This window comes from Monodon monoceros, unplaced genomic scaffold (genome assembly GCF_005190385.1).
Source record: "Monodon monoceros isolate NGI ecotype Baffin Bay Population unplaced genomic scaffold, NGI_Narwhal_1 Super_Scaffold_3, whole genome shotgun sequence".
Lineage (NCBI taxonomy): Eukaryota > Metazoa > Chordata > Mammalia > Artiodactyla > Monodontidae > Monodon > Monodon monoceros.
In genome coordinates, this window is record NW_021703780.1 from 28841360 (window position 1) to 28865242 (window position 23883).

Here is a 23883-nt window from a genome sequence, read left to right on the forward strand (position 1 = left end):
AAAACCTTAGCATCATCCTTAACTCCTTTCCTGCTTTCTCACCCCATATTCAAGCCACTAGCCAATCCAATCAGCACTACCTTCAAAACAGATGCAGAAGGCCACCATTTGCCCTCATTTCCACAGCCACCACCCTGGCCCCAAGGCACTGTCACCTCCCTCCTGGGTCATTGCCATGGCCTCTGAACTGGTTGCTCCACTTCTGCCTGTGCCCCTTTTAGTTTATTCTTTTCACAACGGCCAGAGTGATCCTGTTCCATGTAAGTCACATCGCGGCAGTCCTGTCCTTGAAATGTCAGAATCCCCAGTGACTTTTCACTGCACGGGGAGCGGCAGCCTGAAAGCCCAGTGCAATCTGTACTCCCCTCCTGGCCATTCGTATCTAGCCTCTGACGCCCACCACACTCCCCACCACTCACTGTTGCAGCCACACTGGTCTTCCTGCCCTCTTTGTACGTGCCAGCACCCATCCTCCCTTTCTACCTGCGGTTCCCTCCGCAGGACTTGCTCCCTCACCTCCATTAGGGCTCGATTCCAACGTTAGCTCAGTGGAGCCTTCTTTGAGTTATCAGGGAGAAGGTCCCATATCTAAAATTGCAGCCCTGCCCCCTCGGTCCCCTTCCCCTGCTGTCTTAGCACTCCTGGCTGTGCAACGTATGGAATATTTTATTACTTCCCACGTTCCCCAACAGAATGCAGACTTCACCAGGAAAAAGGATTTTGTTTTGTCTCATTCGCTGCCACGTCCGCAATGCCCAGAATCGTGTCTGGTGCTCAGTAAGGGCTCAGTACATTTTCATTATATGAATAAACGAACAGCTTCATACAGAGGCTGAGACAGGGAGGAAGAGGGCATTTTGTGTTGTTTTGTTTTCCTCCTGGAATGAAAGAAAAGGTTATTAGTTTTGTCCTCACAGCCTCAGTGAAATTTATATCTTCCATTCCTACTGCTTTGATAGAGTTTGCCCTTGGTAAACAGTTCTTCCATTAACCACGAGACCTTTGCACGGTGGTTTTTAGCGGCTCCCGAGATTCATCTGAGCTTGTAATGATTGCCTATTGAACCTTCAACAAGATACTGATGAATTCAGCTTTGGAAATCACTTTTGGGGTTTCAGATGAAATCTAAACAGTTCCTCCAACTTTTTACCTCAATAGGGAAGGAGTATTTTTAACTTGGGGCCAACCAAGTTCCTGGCGTGGATGAAACAGTTTCCTGTGTGATGCTTTGGGAGTGATCACTTTAGATATAGTATGTTTTTTGCCTTTTGTTTTTGTTTTTGGCCACGCGGGATCTTAGTTCCTTGACCAGGGATCGAACCCATGCCCCCTACAATGGAATCGTAGAGTCTTAAACTCTGGACCGCCAGGGAAGTCCTGATATAGCATGTTTTAACCATCCTATGACATGCTGGTTACTGCAAAAAAAAACCATGCACATGTGGGGTTGTTGCTTTTAGGAGCATTTACTATGTTATCAGGCCAGCCAGACCGTGGCCTGGATAGCTTATCTCTGGAGGAGGTTTCCGCCATGGTGGGACCTCTTTGCCTCGTGAGCTCTGGGCCCTCACATGGATTCAGTGGACCGCCCTCAATGGGAAGAGGGCACCAGCAGAGGGAGAGGTTATTGCACAACGGCTGGGTTCCTGTGCCAGGAAGCCCACGTTTCCCCCATTGGCAGCCACACGTGGGCCTTTCTTCTTGTCATCATAGAGACTGTAGATCTGGCAGGGCTACACAGCAAGGATGTGCATTTGGTCCCTCTCATTTTTAGGGACTTAAGTTACAGGGGCTAATGGGATAACAAATGGTGGGGAGGAGGTTCAGGCAAGAGGGGAGGGATGTAAAAAGGCTCTCATTCATTCATTCAGAGATATTCATTGTACTTTTGTTATGTGCTAGGCTCCGGGAGTAGCTGGGGATAATGGTGATCGAAGCAGACATGGGGCTCGGGCAGAAGGTGGCCAGAAAAGGCATCTCTGAGGACATGACCATTGTACAGGGAAGGCCATCATGGCATGCTAAAGCCAGACTTTTTTTTTTTTTGCGGTACGCGGGCCTCTCACTGTTGTGGCCTCTCCCGTTGGGGAGCACAGGCTCCGGACGTGCAGGCTCAGCAGCCATGGCTCACGGGCCCAGCCGCTCCGCGGCATGTGGGATCTTCCTGGACCGGGGCACAAACCCGTGTCCCCTGCATCGGCAGGCGGACTCTCAACCACCAGGGAAGCCCTACCATGGCTTCTGAATGATGGCACTCATTTCAGATATTTATCTCCAAAAGGAAGGAGCGTTAATACCTTCTCTTGAAAAGGTCAATTCAGGTTCATATTAAAAGAGGAGGAACTTTTTTTGCATACTGACGTTGACATTGAGCCTCCGATGAGGGTTGTCACCCAGATTATATCTGATTCAGGGTTTTATAACGCATGGGAAAATGCCATGTCTTCCACAATAACCCAACTGCTCACCTTGTGCCTTTTCCTTGAGCTCCCTCACAGCAGAGCTGGGCAGAGCCCGCTCATTCGGAAGAACCCCCCCGAGTCCTGTTATGATGCCCTGTGTGTGGTGGGGGGCAGCGTTGACCTCTCACATGTGCCTTTCTGTGGGTGGTGCCCCTCTTGTGCAGAGGTGCCCCTTCGGACACATACTGGTGAGGTTCTGAAAAACCCAGGAGGCGAGGATGCTGGTGCCCGGCCTCATTGTTCAGCGCCTGTGGTCCTGGTGCTAAAACCGATGTCTATGCAGAACTCCTCCCGCCTGTCAGCTTCGTTGCCCCAGTGACTCTTGTCCAGAAATGGAGGGGACAGAGGAAGGAGAACCAAAGTGCTTTGCAGGTTTAATACTTGACCCCGTACATCTCCTTACCCAGCCTATGAGATAAGAGATGGTATTTTCGTTTTACTGGTGAGTACACTGAAATCTTAGAGGTCATTTGCCCCATGTCACACAAGTAACAAGTCATGGAGTTTGAAACTGTATCTTGGGATTAGCAAGTTTATGATCTTTCTACTACCTGCATCTTAAAAGTCACAAGCCATTTCCCTGGTGCCAGAACCACCTTCTCATACACAGCCCCTGGCAAGTACAGCCCCTGGTTTATAGGGCTTGGCTGCGTCACGACTTCTTTGGAAACTTCAGCCGTTCTCCAGGGCTCCAGGACCTGCCATCACAAGAAAAGCGAAGTTAAGCTCGTTGCCTATCAGTCAGCACTTCTGTGCGTTGACGGTTGTATAGCTTTTCAACCTAAGAAAAAAAGAGATTTGGCATCACGCTAAACAAGTTAGCTTAATTCAACACATGGTGACTGTCTCCATTCTAGATGAAAATTGTTGGAACGCTGATGGACAGATGACCAGGGCACCCAGCCACGCAGAGATTTGGTCTCTATTTTACTATCATTTCACATTGAGATTGATCATTGGGGTAGGAACTTTCATTTGGGGGGCTTTGTGTGTGTGTTTCTTTTAACAATGCTTTTCTAAATCTTTCTGCCGTTTGACAGTCTAGCTGTGGTCTCTTTAAATTGCTACAGTTTCAGGGGTTGGAGAACTTTAGCACGTGGGCTCACTTGTACTGCTTATGGCCGCTGTCACCTAACAACAGAGTTGAGAACTTGCAACAGAGACTGTATGGTTCTCAAAGCCTAAAATACTTATTCTTGTCCTGTACAGAAAAAGCTTGATGAAACTTCCTTTTTTTTAAAAAAAAAAGGGTACCATAGTTTTAAAGGAAAGAACTACACCTGCTAGCCCTAAAGAAAAACTTTCCAAGCACCTGCTTGGTCAGTAATAACAGGCCAGGAAGACGTACACGCACCATGGTCTATGCCGAGTGCATTCATATGTGGACTGTGCCCTAGGAGCATAGTTCCAGCGAATAGCAATGTTCCTCTGCGATACCATATTCCCTATTAACCACAACAGAGGTACCACTAAGTAGCTGGGCAACCTTGAACTAGTCACTAACCTTTCTACATGAGATTCCTCACCCATAAAATTAAACATTAAAAAAATTATGTATCCCACATCATAGTATGTATAGGTATGAAGTATATGCAAATATATCTATATATGTGTGTTATATATATGTATGTAGCTTTAAAAGGAATAATAACATAAATATCAAATACAATAATAAAATAAAAAGAAGACCCATTTCCCCACCATCCAGCTTAGGAAATTGAACCTCAGGAATACCTTTGAAGTCCCCTCTGTGCGCCTATCCAGTAGGGGACAGCTACCGTACCCCCCTCCCTCCCCAACGGTAGCTATCTCAATTTAGTTTAATCATTCTACTGCTTTGCCCTATAGTTGTATTGTTTAGTTTTGCCTGAAACTTGTTTTCTAAACGAAGAGCACTTTCAGATCCCATCAGATTTTGTACTTCATCAGTGTGACTTCATTTTCTTGGTGCTAAACTCTTTGTCTGAAAATCTCCCAAGGGCTTTCAGTCCAGCAAACAAAGTTAACACACGGTGGCTGCCCAACAAATACTCTTGAAATATTCCGCAGGTTTTTCTTTTCCCTTTGGTGGCGATAGTGGGGTCGGGGGCAGGGTACACCAAAGTCGTGGGCTAGTTCAGACTGGTCTTCCCTCCTCCTGCTGTGGTTTGTGATCCTGTGCTAGGCTGAGAGGCTGGGGTCTCCGGAGGTAGTGGTTGTCTTTGTATTTATCAGCTCCGAAGTGGGAGGGGCCCGTGGTGAGGAACCTTGTTGATCCAGGCTGGTTCACAGAAGTTGACTCCATGTTTACATAGTAAAAGAATGAGGTGAAACCTGATTCGTGGACCTAAAATTTAGCCTCCAGTCAATTTTAGTTGAAGGAAAATCTCATTGCACCCATTCTTCATGTTTTCCTTTTTTTTTTTTAATTTTGTGGCAGAAAAAAAGTATAAATACTGGCTTTTGGAAGAAGGAGCTATTGTTAAGCGTAAGCCTTTTAAACTCTGTAATTACTCTATAAAGCCTGTGTGTTTCCATCAGAAATGCATTTAGTCTTAAGTTGTAGTGCCCAGTGTATGGAACATTTATAATGATGGGGTACTTCCAAAAATAAATCCACTCTATAGAAAATGTTAATCAGCTCATCCCCAGGGACCACACTGAGTATCTCCATTGTACAAATGAGGAAATGAACATGACAGTTAGTGGTTTGCCCAAAGCCACACTGTCACTGGCACTACGAAGATTTGAGCAAAGGGCCCACATACAAGAAAACAGCCATGTTTCCATGTAAGACACTGTGGGCCTTCGTTAACTTGACCTAAATTAAGATTCGGGGGCTAAGAAGCCTTTTGGTGTTTGGAAGAATCGACCACACCAACCACAAAGAGCTGGCTTGCTTCTGAAAGTTACCTGCGGGGTTCTAAATAAGACATGTTGTTTTTTGAGGTGTCTGTTTGCTTGAAATCAGAAGCTCTGTATCTGGCTAAACATTGCTATGAAAACTGAAAAGCAGCGGGTTCAAGTGTATTTCACACCGCCGGGGAAAATAGTGTGGGAAGTACAGTCGGGTCTCAATCTGTGGCATTCTACTTTTACAGTTGACAAGAAAGCAGCCTGCTACCAGGAACTTACTTTCCGAAACCATTTTCAGGGGGTTGGTTCAGGATGTACACGCAAGTCTTCCAAGTCATCTGCTTCAATGGGATTGCGTGGCAGAGGAAGGGTTTCCATGGAGGAACCACAAATTCCTCCATTTACAAGGAAACTTCGGGAATTGTTATTGCTCTTTTCTCAGGCAAAAGTTGATAGCTCATTTTATAAATATTTTCCCCAACAACTGATTGGAGCAAAAAAATTTTTTTTCTTTCCCGCCCAACTAACCTCTAGTTAATTGAAAAATTCAATTAACCATCACAGTAAGCTCCTCTTCTCTTCTTTTGCTTTCTTCCCCAAGTTTCACTTGGGAACTTGACTTCATTTTTTTTTCGGCCTCGCCCCGTGGCCTGTGGGATCTTAGTTCTCCGACCAGGGATCGAACCCGTACTCCTTGCAGTGGAAGCACAGAGTCCTAACCATTGGACCACCAGGGAATACCCCCCCTGTTTTTTTTGAGTAGTAAATGTTTTAAAGACTTTTTTTCAACTTTCCTTTTAAATTGAAGTGTGGTTGATTTACAGTGTTGTGTTAGTTTCTGGTGTATAGCAAAGTGATTCAGTTATACACATATATATTCTTTTTCAGATTCTTTTCCATTATAGTTTATTATCAGATACTGAATATAGTTCCCTGTGCTATACAGTAGGACGTTGTTGTTTATCTATTTTATATATAGTAGTTTGTTTCTGCTAATCCAAAACTCCTAATTTATTCCTCCCTCACTCCCTTTCCCGTTTGGTAACCATAAGTGTTTTCCACATCTGTGAGTCTGTTTCTGTTTTGTAAATAAGTTCATTTGTGTCATATTTTAGATTCCACATATAAGTGGTATCACATGGTATTTGTCTTTTCTGTCTCACTTCACTTAGTATGATAATCTCTAGGCCCACCCATGTTGCTCAAATAACACTATTTCATTCTTTTTTTTTTTTTTTTTTTATTCGGCTGCACCGGGTCTTAGTTGCGGCGGACGGGCTCCTTAGTTGCAGCTCTCGGGCTCCTTAGTCACGGCTCACCAGCTCCTTAATTGTGGCTTGTGAACTCTTAGTTGCGGCATGCATGGGGGATCTAGTTCCTTAACCAGGGATCAAACCTGGACCCCCTCCACTGGGAGCTCGGAGTCTTATCCACTGCACCACCAGGGAAGTCCCTATTTCATTCTTTTTTATGGCTGAATAGTATTCCATTGTGTATCCTCTTTGTTAGCTGTAGTTAGCCAAGACATTGTTAACTATAATAACTCTGGTATCTGGGTTTGTGAGTATGGCCTCATTCAAAGATACGGTGGTATTGATTCAGAAGATTCATTCACCTGTTGTGATACCTACCAGAGCCCTTACTGTGGGGTTATATATACACTCCATGGATAAATTTGGGAAAAGCCAATACGTAATTGCAGAGAGAAGGTACCTTAAAGAGGAAGACACCAAAGTGTGCCACTCAGGGAAAACCCCACCTCACAGAGGGTCGGTGCCAGGTGCTTATCCTGAGTTGTCAAATCCCAAGATTTGATTTTGGCATTTTCACCCTCTGTTCATCAGATCTGGGGACTGCAGACCCCTGCTGATTGAGTTTATAAGTAACTGATGAGCCAGGATGACTCCATTTATAACGTTATCCAGTGAGTTGGGTTCAAAACCCAACGCACCTACCTTCGTGATATTGGGCAAGTTGCCTGACTTTTCTGTTTTGTTTTGTTTTTTCTTACCCGGGCAGTTGGAATGTTAATGAGCGAATGCCTTCACATAATACCTGGAAGATAATAGCTAGTGTTAGTATATTGTCATTTTGCTGTTGTCTTCATTATAACTGTGCAAGTCAACTTTAGGAGACTGACTAATAGATCAGAAAGTTGCCTCTTGAGCATAGGATTTTAGAGCATGGGAAGTTAGAAGTTCTGAAGGAATGCCCCCATTGGGCTGGATCAGTTGGGAATTTCATCAGTTGATATACAAGACACCATAGCCAGACTCTCACCACCCATTACCCAGACCCTGCTGGATAAACTCCACTGCAGTTTGAACCTGTGGCTTACCTTTTCTAGATTTTATAAAGTCGCCACTTTTTTCATCTGAGAGTCTCTAGTTTATTTGGTTCCAGTTTTTAGCAGCGATAAAGGAATCACTCTGAGTACTTTGTTTGGGTTTGACTTTCAAAATATTGTTTAGGGGCGATTTATTTTTCTTCCAGGTTGCTCCTCTGGTTCCACGTTCTGGAAGTGACATTTGCAGGAGGGTACCTAACTAGTCTCCAGGATGGCCTGCATGTGCAGTAGGAGGCCCTGCATCCCTTTGACGGACGAGAGCCATTGGAAAGCGTGCTTCTTTAAGTTCATTAAAACAGATTGGCCTTCTGTAAAGACCTCACATATCTGTATTTGTGTTTTATTTTACTTTGTGTCTGGTATAGGTATTGACATCCTGAAGCTTGTGGCAGCCCAAGTGGGAAGCCAGTGGAAGGATATCTATCAGCTTCTGTGCAATGCCAGCGAGAGGGAGGTGGCCGCTTTCTCCAACGGGTACACGGCGGACCACGAGCGGGCCTACGCAGCACTGCAGCACTGGACCATCCGGGGCCCCGAGGCCAGCCTGGCCCAGTTAATTAGCGCCCTGCGCCAGCACCGGCGCAACGATGTCGTGGAGAAGATCCGTGGCCTGATGGAAGATACAGCCCAGGTAATGCAGCCCGGATTGTCTGTCTTTCCCACTAACCTTTAGGCCCCTGTGCTCCAGACTTTACCAGGTATATGTAATAAGGAGAAAGAACTGAGAGTCGGTGTCTAGGTTCTGTCTCTGTCTCACTCACACACACACACCCCTCTTCTAGGGCAGTACTTCTCAATGGTTTTCCATTAATCATCTAGAGAACTTTTTAAAAATTTTGGTATTTGGACCCCACTGTAGACCAGTCACTGTAGAATCTCTAGGGACAGGACTAGGAACCAGTATTTTTAGGAATCAGTATTTTTAAAAGCTCTCCAAGTGTTTCTAATGTGCAAACTTGAGAATCTTTGCCTTTGGAGTGGATTCTGGCATCAGACTGTATGGCTAGATCTATTCCTTGTTACCCAATTTACAGTTTCATTTTGCATAACACATTTTGAACAAAAGCAAGAAGGAAGACTTTTTTCTATTCCCTTTCCCTTCCGGACGATATTTTCTGTGATGTGGTTTAAGAACGCTCTGTCTTACTCCTGAGTACCCCCAAGGATGCAGGTGGTACTGGCAGTATTTAGTAATAGGATTGATATTTCTTCTTGGGCTTGTCCAATCAGTGCCTCAGATGAAACTGAGGGGACCTCGGAGTGTGATTTATTTATAATCGTTGGTCCATGAGCCCTGGCTTTGGAGTCAGACAGCACTGGATAGGCATCCTGGCTCTGACACTTACTAGCTGGGTGACCCAAGGGTACATTACTTCAACTTTCTCTGCCTCTGTTCTCCCCATTGTAAGCCAGGTTTATAGGGTTAATTAAGACTGGAGATAAAGTATATAAAATGCCTGACACATTGAAGGTGTTCTGTAAATTGTAGTTATGGTCATGATGTAACTCATTTTACTTAGCCTTTCCTTAACCCTAAGGTGCTTCCCTGAAAGGCCGTGAATTAAATACAAATCTGGCTGTTGAATCATATTTCTTAGACTTCGATTGAAGTTTTGTAACGTGTTCCCAAAGGAGAAACACTGCCCTTGGGCCTTGATAAAACCCACTTAAAATTTAAAAGGCAATTCAGCCTGTGTTCTTTTCCAGTGGTCCAAACTCATTACCTAAGAGTGCAAGGGAGAGATTTTCCCCCTGTTCACTCTAATCTGCTATCATTCTGTACCACAGTTGTATATCAAGGGACTCAGTTTTATACATTTAAGAAGTCCCAGTGCCTTCATCTTTCTATACTAACAGTGTAGTGTTTCTTCATTATTGAAATAAACATTCATTAGGTGGATCTTTTATCTAAGTGACTAGATAAAAGTTCATCGGTGCTAATTGACTTTAAAGGTAGTCTTTAAAACCCCTGGTGTATTTTTAACTTTTTTGAAATGTGGAATTTCAGAAAAGAGGTTTACTAATAGAGTCGGGGGTAATTATTCAAAGGCACACACCAGTGTCTTGTGGCTTTCTGCGAAATGATCTCAATTAAGTATGGTTCACGACTAAAACGAGGCTTTGAGTAGCTGGATTTGGGGAAAGGAGAGGGAGACGCTTGGCCCCCAATTGAGTAAAATGGCTGCAGTTCAAACAAAGGGACTCAAGAGGCAAAACATTATTGTGGGGCTTTCCTGGTGGCGCAGTGGTTGAGAGTCCGCCTGCCGATGCAGGGGACACGGGTTCGTGCCCCGGGCCGGGAAGATCCCACATGCCATGGAGCGGCTGGGCCCGTGAGCCATGGCCGCTGAGCCTGCGCATCCAGAGCCTGTGCTCCGCAACGGGAGAGGCCACAGCAGTGAGAGGCCCGCGTACTGCAAAAAAAAAAAACAAAGAAAAACAAACAAAAAAAACCATTATTGTGCTTCCTTGGAGTGCTGGCTTTAAGGAAAGAACTGCTAGGGCGAGCAGTAGATTTGAAGAAGGATTTAGATGCTTGAGAATAAGCCACTGGATCGCCTTGATAATGCCTCCAAAAAAGAGAAAATGTAATTGATGCGATGTTCCTCCAAAAAGAGAAAATGTAATTGATGTCGGTTCAATGGAATATTTAATAAGGTGGAAGGATGATCATGATGTATTGTTAAGGGTTCGTGATGTATTGTTAAAGGTTCAAAGGTTTATCATTAGAAAAAACAAATGTAAACATAGGAAAATGCATACATGTTAATATTATTAAATCTAGGTGGTTGAATTAGAAGTGATTTTTTAAAAATTATTTTCTATAATGAAAACATTACTTTTGTGGTTTAAAACATTTTTTTAAATGACAGCTGAAAAGGCCCACGAGGAAAGATAGGTAGGGCTTTGTTTTACTGTGCTGAATTGAAAGACGGAACCATCCTCATTTTAATTGAGGAAAAGCAGACAGTGGTTTATGCGCCATCCATTCTTCCTTGAGGACTGGCTGAGGTTTGCTATGTTGGGTCATATTTGCCTAAAACTTACTTTACTTTCGGGTTCTGCAGATCTGTCTCCTCTCTCTGTGTACACTCAGCAATCACTTAGAATTTGGGCCTAGTCTTTAAGGTATTTCTTAATGGTGGTAATGATGGTGGTAGAATATTGTCTATACCAAATGACGTTGGTATGTTTAGTACCATTGAGTTTCATCAATGTTTACGGAGCACCTACTTTATTCCAGGCACTGTCCTAGGTGCTGGGAAAAGTGGGCCAAAGGTGCAGACTCCACGGAGGAGACTACATGTCAGGGAGAGTGATTATAGCCAAAATCACTGGGTCAATGAATAAGAGACCAAAACCCTTAGTCCCCAAGTGCCAAGCTCTTGTTCCTTTTAGCTTTTTCCTTCCTCTTATCTCCTCTGTATACAAAAGATTCTAGTATCTATTTTTTGTTGTTTATTTTGTAAGAAACAGGGACATCAAGACATCTTGTAGCCTTCTTCTTGGTTCTAGTGTAGCCTGCATGTTAGGATGGAGGCTGAGAAGGCAGTATTAAACTTCTTGTTCCATGTTTTAATCATGTCCATCATTGTCTGGCAGTGTTGTGGACCCAGCTCTTACCCTAATTTTAGCAGCCAACGAGCATGGATTTCTGGCTGCCAGCTATTATTGATTGCACAGTTTGCTTATAGTTTATCTCTGAGATTTGTGGAGTCAAACAAGAGAATCAAAACGCAGGGGGCATAATTGAGACCTAGTTTCCATTTTCTAGTGGACCTGTATTCTGTGTGTACGGTGGTACTGCTGACAATTTGAGACTTTGCCCCAGGAGTTAATGGACTCATAATATGCAAAAATGACTCCGTGTGTGTGTTTAAAATGGTTAATGTTTTTTCCTATTCACGAGCCTGAGAACACCTATGTTATGTTCCACTCGAAGGATTAGCCCTGGTGTTCCCTTTAGTCCTCTCTCAGGGACAGCTGGTCCATTATTAACCATGGTGGCCTATTAGCCATTTTTGAGTTAAACACATCCAGAGTCTTACTTTAAAAAGAAATTTATGCATAACAAATTATACAGTAAAATTTACTTTTTGGTGTACTGTTCTTTGCATTTTTTTTTTAAACAAGTTTTTAGAGCAGGTTTAGGTTTAAAACAAAATTGAGAGGGATGTTACAGAGTTTCCTGTATACTCCCTCCCCTCACACATGCACGGGCTCACCCGTTATCAATCTCACTCACCAGAATAGTACAGTTTTACCAAGAGTGAACCTGCATTGACACATCGTAATTACCCGAAGTCCATAGTTTACCATAGGGTTCACTCTTGGTGTCGTACCTGTGCTATGGATTTGGACAAATGTATAATGACATATGTCCATCACTATACTATCATACAGAATGCTTTTACTGCTCAAAAAATCCTCTATGCTTTCCCTATTTCTCTCTTCCCCATTACCCACCTCTCTCCCACATCAACCACTAACCTTTTCCTTGTCTCTTACAGTTTTGCCTTTTTCAGAATGTCATATAGTTGGAATCATAGAGTGTGTAGCCTTTTCAGGTTGGCTTTTTTCCCTCAGTCATATGCATTTAAGCTTCCTCTGTGTCTGTTTATGACTTGAATGCTCATTTGTTTTAAGCACCAAATAATATTCAGCTGTCTGGATTTATGTATTCATTCATTCATACAGTTTTATGTATTCATTGACCTCCCCGACCCTTTCCTTCTCTGAGGTATGAGCTGGGTGTTTCCGTTTGCTCTTCTTTCAAGTTCAACATCAAAACTGAACCCAGCCTTCCAGAATCGTCTGAATTCTTTCCTTCCTGGTCATGAGCTTTTGGGAGAAGCAGTAAAGCAGTGGGACAATAGTTTAGAAGTTACTGGGACTTTGCCGAAACTCTTTAAAAAACAAAACAAAACAAAAACCTAACACAGCCTTCCAAATTTTATGTTCTCTCTTTTTTTCCGTCCTTTTACTTTGATTCTTTTCTGCGGCTTTATTTCAAGAAAATCTTTTGTAAGGAGCATATATTCAAGCTTTTAAAAAATCTATTCTGACAGTTTTTGTCATTTAACTAGAGAATTTCAGTGTGGTTACATTGTTAACGTAATTACCGGTGTATTTGGCCATCTTATTATTTGTTTTGTATTTGTCCTATCTGTTCTCTTCCCCCTTTCCTTTCTTGTTCATAAAGCATTTCTTTTCCTCTTAACTTCTTAGTTACACATTTTTTCTTTACTTTTAATGGATACCCCAGAGGTTACAACACGCCTACTTAAATTATGAGCCATTTTATAAATGTGTACTTTCGACTACTTTTCAGACCACACAGCAGCCTTAAAAGACTTTAATCCTATTTCTCCTTCTCTGGTATTGTGTTTTTGTTGTCATACGTTTTAACACTACACATTTCTTAAACCTCCCAAAGGCACAATTATTACGGTTTTACACAGTCAAGATCCACATGATCCACCTGCTCACTGATATTTTCTGTTGTTCTTCATTCCCCATCTCTGCCTGAGATCATTTTTCTTTGGCCTAAAGAATACGCAGTGTAGGTTTCCGGCAGTAAGCTGTTTTTCTTCGTCTGGAAAGTGCCCGCTGACTAAAATAAATTGCATTATTTGCCCTTTGTTTTTGAAGGTGAGCTGGAAAGTAGAACTTAAGCTTGATAGTTATTTTTCTTTCAGTACTTTCTTGCGTGGGTTTAAGTTTCCCCTGCTAAATAAATAGCAAAGGAGGGGAATGTGATTTTATTTTTAAATCTATATTACATAACGAATTACATGTGCAATATTATACCAAGGACTTTGGGCAATGCAAAGACAAGGAGGACAGAGTCATTGCTGTCAGGGAAGCTTCCCATTGAAGGGAAGAAACATATACATATCAATGTTTAATCTAAGGGAGTAAACCCAGGAGGGAGGGAGGAGGGAATTGGTGGATGTGCAGTTTATCGACATTAAGGCTCCGAAGCGGGATGTCAGTGAGGAGATGTGTGCCGGGTTAAATTCCTGTCCAGGCAGCATATCACACTGGGGACTCAATGGTCAATTACTTTGCCTCTCTGCCTCAGTTTTTTCCTGAGAAAATGGGAGCACCCTTAGTGCCTGTCCTTTGAGTTGTTGTGAAATTAGGTCAGTGTGACCCACAGAAAGCTCTTGGTGAATGTTTACCATGAATCACTGCAGTTATTCCCAGACTCTAGAGGCAAGAGAGGTGGAAGAATGTTCCTGACTAGCTCCAACTCACATGGTGGATCCTTTAAATCCTGAACGCCAAGGGTTGCTCAGTGTCGGATGGGAAGGGACAGCCAAGTCCAAGACTGCTTGACAGGTAGATGGTTGAGCACGAGAGTTGCCATCTGCGTTCAGTGCCCAAGAACTGGAAATTCTAGTAGTTGTAGATATTTATTCCTTACTGGCTGAGTGAACGTTCCTGGGCTGGCAGGGATGTTTTCTCTAGTGAAGAAACAAAGGTGATGGTGTGTGTGTAGACAGGTCTGCTCTCAAGGGCTGTCAGAAAAAGGACATGAAATTGAGCAACTGGATTTCTAGGTTTCCTTACTTTCTTTTCTTTTTTTGGGGGGGGGACTTTGTATATTCAAATAGGCTTACCCAGTGCTGTCATTTTCTTTTCTTTTCCCCCTCACCTTGGACTTGTATTTTTCTCTCTAGGAAACCTTGGGCAAATGATTTCTCTGACTCAGAGTTTTCTATTTAAAATGGGAATTCAAGTGCTTTTCAGAATTAAATCAGATAATGGCTTGTTGAACTGTGGGATGTAAAAAAAATGAGGTAATGAAAGTGATGCTTACTGGCTAGGTTCAGAAGTCGTGGTGATTTGAATTTTCCAGCATTCCTTTATAGTTTCATTTTGAGAAAGGGAGGCAAAAGGAATTTTAGGTACATTTAAAAATGATAAACAACAAGGTCCTACTGTATAGCACAGGGAACTATATTCAATATCCTGTAATAAGCCATAATGGAAAAGAATATGAGAAAGAATATATTCTATGTATAACTGAATCACTTTGCTGTACACCAGAGACTAACACAACATTGTAAATCAACTACACTTCCATAAAAAGAAATGATCATATTAAAAACAACCACAAGCATTTAAAATAATATAAAGTGTTACTTTAGCTTCCTGCTTTGACCAGAGATTCATAAATGAAAAGAGTTGGTGTTGATCAGGCAGGGGGTTTGGGTAGCTCATCCCCCCTGCCCTCCTTCGATTAGCTAGATTAAAACTACACTGTAATGTACCAACCAGTGGCTCTGAAGCCAGTATTGTTGTGGTTAACTTCTATGGTAGTAGAATGATTCTTTGTTAGAGATTCTTAATCCTTTCCAGAAACCACATAGGAAACCTACATCCCAGGGACAGAGTTTTCTCTCTCTCTCTCTCTCTCTCTCTCTCAACTATAGTGGACTCTGTGTTGGAGATTGAGTGGTTTTGCTCTGTATAATCAACAGCGAGAAGCTACCAGTGAGGCGAGCAGTGGGCATTCTATTTGCGAGGACGGTACCACTGCTTTTGCTGCAAAGGGAACTACGTGATTTTTTTTTTTTTTTCTTACCAGCTGCAGGATGCAGCTGTCTTTATCTACAGTGTGACTGAGACCAGCTCTTTTCAGAAATTTAATATAGCGAGGGTGAGTGGAGGCAAATACCAGCTGTACCTTTAGCTGTTGACTTTTTGGCTTTTCAAATCTGTCTTTAACTTGCCAGTTGCTCATCTCTTAGAAAACAGGGATTATTGTCCTAAGGCCTTAAGATGTTAGCTAAACTCACGTGTGTCGAGCCCCTGACTTCTGTGTGACCACTGTGTGGAAGGTCATTTCAGGTCAAGTTACTTAATTTGCAGGGTGTGACTGTGGGCTCTGGGGAACTTGTGAGGTGGTGAGAAGGGGACATTGTAAAGGCATTGCTGACACACAGTAGGCCCGAGTACATTGAGTGATGCTTGTGTTTTAGGTGGTTATTGTGTACAAAGGAGGCATGTCTATGAATAAGCCTTTAGACTTTTAATGACATTTCAGGCCATTCTACTTGTTATCATACTCCAAGGTTTCATTCAGTTAGTCAACAATCTTTTGTCGAGCACCAGCTGTGTTCCTGGTACTATGTAAAGAAGAAAGGTGTGTGCCTTTCAATAGCTCACTCACTGAGATGGAGACACGTGCAAATAATGACAATTCAGTGGGATAAGCAAATGTATAATAGAAGTGTGCACGAGGAATTGTAAGATAGCGTCAGAAGGCAGGGGTATGCGACCCACCAAAATATACCTAGAAAATAAGAACATATATATATATATATATATATTTCCTTTTTTTTTTTTTGGACACAATATGCGGCATGCAAGATCTTAGTTCCCTGACCAGGGATCGAACCTGGGCCCACAGCAGTGAAAGCACCAAGTCCTAACCGCTGGACCGCCAGGGAATTCCCTACTTCTTGAAATCGTAGCCGTCTTGTAAGCATCTGGTGAGATAGAGTGTACATAGTAGAGGTAATGATTGTAGATGTCCAGTCCTGCACTTGACATCTACTAGGAGGGGCTCAGTGAATCTTAGCTACTGTTTTCCATGTTGGAATTTGAACTCTACACTCTCCTTTTTTGACTCAAGAGCAATACCACTCTACTTTCTGTGAAAGGAGATTAAGGAGAAAGGGGAGCAGTGTTTGCTGAGTATCTATTGTGTCCCAAACACATTGGGTGCTTTGCGTCTGCTTTTATCTAGCAAGCTTCATGGCCCTGTGAGATATAGGTCAGTATTAGAATTAAGATATATTTCTGTATTTCGTTGAATGCCATGGCAACCATGTATGTACCGTTGTTATAGGTACCACTAAGAAAGCAATAAAAACATTGCTAATTATAGTTGTTAGATACATCCCTATTTCAGAGATGTTAAAATGTGAAAAGAAATATCCACCATAGAATTAATGAAATACGGTAGTTGAGCTTGAAGAGTACAGGTTATTGGGGGAAAAGTCTGGGAAACAGATTCTTGGGATCTTGGGATTGATATACCCTCCCTCCCCAACACACACAGACTTACACATGCTTTTTGTGTTTTTTAGTAGCCTTTAAAGATGAGACAGTTTAACACAAGCAATTTATTTATCATTCGTTAATGGAACACCCATTTTGTTTCAAGCCCTGTACCAGGCACCGGATATACTAAATGAAAACACACACTATATACATTGGAATACTACTCAGCCATAAAAAGAACAAATTTTTGCCATTTGCAGCAACATGGATAGACTTGGAGAGTATTATGCTTAGTGAAATAAGTTAGATAGAGAAAGACAAATACTGTATGATATCACTTATATGTGGAATCTAAAAAATACAACAAACTAGTGAATATAACAAAAAAGAAGCAGGCTCACAGATATAGAGAACAAACTAGTCATTACCCACATGAAAGGATGCTCAACATCACTAATCATTAGAGAAATGCAAATCAAAACTACAATGAGGTATCACCTCACCCCAGTCAGAATAGCCATCATCAAAAAATCTACAAACAGTAAATGCTGGAGAGGGTGTGGAGAAAAGGGAACCCTCTTGCACTGCTGGTGGGAATGTAAATTGATACAGCCACTAGGGAAAACAGTATGGAGGTTCCTTAAAAAACCAAAAATATAACTACCACATGACCCAGCAATCCCACTACTGGGCATATACCCTGAGAAAACCATAATTCAAAAAGAGTCATGTACCACAATGTTCATTGCAGCTCTATTTACAATAGCCAAGACATGGAAGAAACCTAAGTGTCCATCAACAGATGAATGGAAAAGAAGATGTGGCACATATATACAATGGAATGTTACTCAGCCATAAAAAGAAATGAAATTGAGTTATTTGTAGTGAGGTGGATGGACCTAGAGACTGTCATACAGAGTGAAGTAAGTCAGAAAGAGAAAAACAAATATCGTATGCTAACATATATGAAATCTAAAAAAAAAAAAAAACAAACGGTTCTGAAGAACCTAGGGGCAGGACAGGAATAAAGACACAGATGTAGAGAATGGACTTGAGGATATGGGGAGGGGGAAGGGTAAGCTGGGACAAAGTGAGAGAGTGGCATGGACATATATACACTACCAAACGTAAAATGGATGGCTAGTGGGAAGCAGCCACATAGTACAGAGAGGTCAGCTCGGTGCTTTGTGACCACCTAGAGGGGTGGGATAGGGAGGGTGGGAGGGAGACGCAAGAGGGAGGGGATATGGGGATATACGTATATGATAGCTGATTCACTTCGTTATACAGTAGAAACTAACACAGTATTGTAAAGCAATTATACTCCAATAAAGATGTTAAAAAATAAACAACAACAGGGCTTCCCTGCTGGCGCAGTGGTTGAGAGTCCGCCTGCCGATGCGGGGGACACGGGTTCGTGCCCCGGTCCGGGAAGATCCCACATGCCGCGGAGTGGCTGGGCCCGTGAGCCATGGCCGCTGAGCCTGCGCGTCCGGAGCCTGTGCTCCGCAACGGGAGAGGCCACAGCAGTGAGAGGCCCGCATGCCGCAAAAACAACAACAACAACAGCTAGTCGTTACCAGTGTGGGGGCAACATAAGGGTGGGGAATGGGAGGTACAAACTATTGGGTATAAGATAGGCTCAAGGTTGCATTGTACAATATGGGGAATATATCCAATATTTTGTAATAACAGTAAATGGAAAGTAACCTTTCAAAGTAGTATAAAAAAGAAAAAAAAGAAAAGAAAACACACACACACACACACACACACACACCCCAAAACACAACAGGAATCATCCCTCAGGATGCTGGCCGTTTTATAGGAGGGATGCGTACGTGAGCCAAACTTTAGAATACATTCTGTGACACTGCCTCATAGAGGACTTGCAGTGGGCTTTTCTTTTTTTCCTGAGACACAGTGTCTCAACATTCAGAAAAGTCTGCGTCTATCAGTTGATGACATTTTCTACCCCTTTAATCCACACCCTTATTGGCTTTCTCAAAATGTGCATTGGAGGGAAATCAGAATCAATATTGTGAAAAGAAGCTTATTTTCTCAATCAGTTACCAGTGCTGGATATCATATTTTCTTTTTATTTTAAAGCCAAAACTTATATTCAGACGAAGCTTAATACCTTTCAGTTTTGGCCTAGCTTCTCCACCCTATGTTTGTGAGACTGTCTGTTCATCTGTTATAACCCAAGTTCCAAAAGTACGTACACTTACTGATAAGGAATTGTATCTCAGTCAGCAGTAGGTTTTATTGTACACTAGTTAGTTGCAACATTTTAATCGCTTATTCCTCACCAGTTCCTTAGGAGAGACAGCTGTCACTACCGAATTCCTCATTAATTTTTTTTTTTTTTTTACAGAAGGAACTTTGATTTATCCACAGTTGGGCTGAGTCAGGGGGCAGGCTGGAATGACCAACCATTAAATTGGCTTAGGGAAAAAAGTACTAGGGAAAAAGATGGAGGAAAGTTTTTATTTTTATAATCACAACAATAAGTAAGGCTCTTCTGAGAATGATATAAAACACAGAAGGCATACAAGAAAGATTCAACTACTTAATATATATACAAGCCAGAAAACACCATATGTAAATCAAAGACAAAATAATAACTGGGAAAGTTGTTTGCAATATAGGGTTAATTTCCTTTAATAATGCAGAGCTTTTGCAAATTAATTAAGAAACCAACCATCCAAAAGCAAAATGGGCAGTCTGTGAACAAGGCAGTGCACAGAAAAGAAACACTGAAGGTTCTTAAAGGTATACAGATTTTTATTTATTTTTTACCTTGCTCAAATAAGAAAAATTCAAATTGAAACCTACACTGAGATACAACTTTAACCTTTTAGACTGGCAAAGAGGGAAAGGTATGACACCATTCTTGTACTGTGAAGGGAATAAGGGTGTGTACACCAATGGGTGTGTACATCAGCCCTGCCCCTTCAGAGGGCCATCTGGCATCTTCTACCTAAGGACGTGTCCATTGACCACGGACATTCCACTCTTAGGAGTACGTCCTACATATATTCTTTTTTTAAATTTATTTAATTTATTTTTATTTTTGGCTGCATTGGGTCTTCGTTGCAGTGCTTGGGCTTCTCATTGCGGTGGCTTCTCTTGTTGTGGAGCACGGGCTCTAGTCATGCGGGCTCAGTAGTTGTGGCTTGCGGGCTCTAGATCCCAGGCTCCGTAGTTGTGGTGCAGGGGCTTAGTTGCTCCACGGCATGTGGGATCTTCCCGGACCAGGGCTCGAACCCGTGTCCCCTGCATTGGCAGGCGGATTCTTAACCACTGCGCCACCAGGGAAGCCCTACATATATTCTTTTTTTAAAAAAATTATTTTATTGAAGTATAGCTGGTTTACAATGTTGTGTTAATTTCTACTGTACAGCAAAGTAATTCGATTATACATATATATATACACACATTATTTTTCATATTCTTTTCCATTATGGTTTATCACAGGATATTGAATACAGTTCTCTGTGCTATACAGTAGGACCTTGTTGTTTATCCATTCTCTGTATAATAGCTTGCATCTGCTAATCCCGAACTCCCAATCCATCCCTTCCTGACCCCATCCTACATATATCCTTATATACATCCCACATATGTGCAGAGTGATGCAAGTATAAGTATCCCTCATTAATAACAAAAGAGTGGAAGCAACACAAATGCCCTTCAATAGAAAACTGGTTATGTAAGCTATGGAACATCTATACAGTGTAACAGTATACACTTATCAAAAACAGTGAGTCAGCTCTTTATGTGCTAACCTCAAGAAGTGTTTTTAAACAAAAACGGGCAAGGTACAGAACAGTGTGTATGTATACCTTAACACCATATTGTAAAAAAAAATTGTAAAACATGAAAGAGAAGGTCTGGAGTGGGGTGGAGAATATATGTACCTACCAACTGGTATAAGTATAGACAATGTCTGGAAGAATACACGGGGAATTGGTAACAGTTAACACTGGGGGTGGTAGGTACGGAGAAGCTAAAGTCAGGGTTTAGTGAGGGGGAAGTAGTTTCAGGGTTCCCTTTTGTACCTGTGGCATTGTGTACCATGTATAGTCTAATTCTAATGGCATGAATCCAATTAACGATTTTATTAAACAACACTAATTTAATCAAATTTGGGACGTTCAGAAAACTTGAGTCACAAAGGTCGGCTTGAGCCTTCTTATTTCAAGGTCATGCATTTCCTATGAAATTATTTTCTATCCTCCATACTTTTTAAAAAAACATTCTAAAGGCTTTATTTAGCACCAGGTAGGCTATTTCATTACAACAGTTGTTAACTTCAAGACAGCCATTAAAATAACTTACTGGCAGCTACTGAAGGCCCCTTGGACCAGTATCTCAGTCTGGGATTGGGTGGATAAATACTGTAAGATTAATGTACCCCAAATAAAGGGTCAAAGCTACTGTACAGTAAGTGTCTGTACATAGCTTAAGTACACGTGCCTTGCAAACTTGAAATGCACAAGACCTCCTTTTATATAGTTGGATACTTCTGTCTTGTCTTAAGGCAAGCTTATGACTCTTGCAACCTTTTTTCATGATTAGAATTGTCCAAAGGCTTTTTTGTGGGAAAGGCCTCCTAATAGGTCTCATTGAGTGAAGTTTACGAAAACCCGAGGCATTTCCAACAGCGCAATCTTCTCCTATAATGGTGGGGCCCCCCGACTTATCTCTCCTCACTTCCTTTTTTGAGAAAGCTAGCCGGTGAGTCAGCTCAGGGCTGCAACATTACGGTTGATGTCAGCAGCCTGGACTGCTTGGCAGACACATGTGCCAGCAGCTGGTGGCCACGCCCTCCTCTCCTCCCTCCGGAGCCAGCTGGTTCTTACCAGTTTTGGCAGCTTTGCACAGCACTGCTTGTGGCTTCCTGTGGCTGCCCCCTCACCCCACCGTGCACCTAGTCCTCTTAAGTTCTCTTGCTAGGCAAGGATTGGCCACCAACCACACCTTGGCTTAAAAGTGGGTGGATTTGAAATGAACTCTTAGACATGATCAGAATTAGCAGATGACATATATACACAAGACTCTGACAACTGCCTTGATTGGGGCTTGAGATACTTAAAGGAGAACCCAGCCATGGCCAGCTCGCCTGGGCTAACGTTTAAATGGAATCTTAAGTAAGGTTGCAGTTGAAACAAAATTCTTGAATCATCCTGTGCTTGGACAGATGTAGGGGGTGTGCAGGGTGTCTTTTAAAATAATTTCCCAGTGGTCTGGGCAGTTTTTGGTCACGTGAATCCTGTGAGCTTCCTGAGGGTGGGTGACTTGGTTCTGCAGGTGCTGCTGTTGGCTTGCAGCTTACCTGGGCAGTGCATAGCTCAGTGTTCACTCAGCTCTGTTGCCTCTGTGGTCCAGCGCAGGGGTTCCCAGGGAAGCTGAACAGGGCATCTTGGCATTGTACTCCTGTTCCTGCTTCCATCCCGTGACCTCCAGTGAACCCAGGGAGATCTAGACAGCATAACACTGCAGTGTCCGCTTGCCAGCTGATGATTTACGCTTAAGTGTTAGCACTGTTCCCTACTTATGCAATGGAAGCCCCTCTGTGCTTCCCTTTCCTGTGTTCTGGGCTGGGCCGGAGAAGAAAGAAGGAAGGTCAACAAAAGACTAAATAATCAGAAGCCTAGGAAAAGTTTGGGGAATTTCTGTCTTCAGGTTATTTGGCCCTTAGCCTTCTTTTTAATTTATTTTATTGTCCTAACTTTCAAAAATAAGACTTAGGAAACAAAGAAAAGTTAAAACACAGTACAACAAACACCCAGAACCTACCACCTAGATTCAACAGTTATATTTTGACATCTTTGCTTTATCTATATATGTGTGTATATATTTCCAGTCCATATTCCTCTTTCTAAGACTTCCCTCCAAATTTCTTATAAATGATAACCCTTCTTTTAAAGGTTTAGGAATCAGCGTCTTCTCAATTTCCTCTTAAGTTTTTTCTTTTTGTTTGCAAAAAATTTTGCTGAGTAAATTTGGGTGGTTCTTCTTAAGACCCCTTTCTCTGGGTTGGATTGAACAAGAATTCACACTCGGAAGAATAATTAAAGTCTGTCCCCTATCAGCTGGAACTTTAAAGAAACCCACCTATTTTCCCCCTTTTCTGTTGGAGGTGGTGTATTTGTTTTATTTTTTTTAGGGAGAAATCCTCGCATACAGTTATTCTTTAGTATCTGAACTTAGGAATTGTTTTGTGATAGGACATGTTTTGTGATAGGGCTGGTAACCATCATTATCTGAACCCTCATGTAGATCTGAAGCCCTGGAACCACATAGCTTTGGATGACAAAGCGTTTCTTATCATCCGAAATCCTGTTCTCTCAAGGTAGGAACTACATAGATCCAGATATCAAGAGAGATTTGTATAGCAAGGAGGAAAGTGCTCGTTTTTATCAGAGCCCAATCTTACATACCTACGTGGACCTATGGGAGGTCATGAAATCTAATTTGATCTTGATTACACGGGCAGCTGGGAGAATGGGGGAAACAAGCTTCAGATAATATCATCCTTAAATAGCTGTAGTCATGTCTTTATTTGTGACTGTAATTCCTTTGAGATAAACCTTTAGTGGAAATTGAATTTGTGTTTTTTTAAATAGTCACTGGTCTGTTGGGAACGGAAATATTTTCTAATAGAAAACAGTTATTGGCCACAGTTGAAGTGTCTGGTTATTTACATAGTCTCTCATCTTTATTTTTTTAATTTTAATATCTTTATTGGAGTATAATTGCTTTACAGTGTTGTGTTAGTTTCTGCTGTACAACAAAGTGAATCATCTCTACGTGTACATATATCCCCATATCCCCTCCCTCTTGAGCCTCCCTCCCACCCCCCTATCCCACCACCTAGGTGGTCACAAAGCATCGAGCTGATCTCCCTGTGCTATGCAGCTGCTTCCCACTAGCCATCCATTTTATATTTGGTAGTGTGTATATGCCAATGCTACCTTCTCACTTCGTCCCAGCTTCCTTTTCCCCCCACCTGTGTCCTCAAGTCCATTCTCTACATCTGCGTCTTTATTCCTGCCCTGACACTAGGTTCATCAGTACCGTTTTCTAGATTCCATGCATGTGCGTTAGCATACGGTATTTGTTTTTCTCTTTCTGACTTACTTCACTCTGTATGACAGACTCTAGGTCCATCTACCTCATTACAAATATCTCAATTTTGTTGCTTTTTATGGTTGA

At 42.2% G+C, this 23883-nt stretch overlaps 1 protein-coding gene across 2 annotated transcripts in view; it reads left to right on the forward strand.

The window, feature by feature from the left end:
• The window catches only part of TNFRSF21 (TNF receptor superfamily member 21), a 65580-nt gene that overhangs the window by 31589 nt on the left and 10108 nt on the right, over nucleotides 1–23883 (forward strand). For both annotated transcript variants that reach the window (XM_029242602.1, XM_029242603.1), the window contains exon 4: nucleotides 8010–8275. In XM_029242602.1, coding sequence (XP_029098435.1) covers nucleotides 8010–8275 — 266 coding nt within the window. The remainder of the gene's footprint in view (nucleotides 1–8009; nucleotides 8276–23883) is intronic.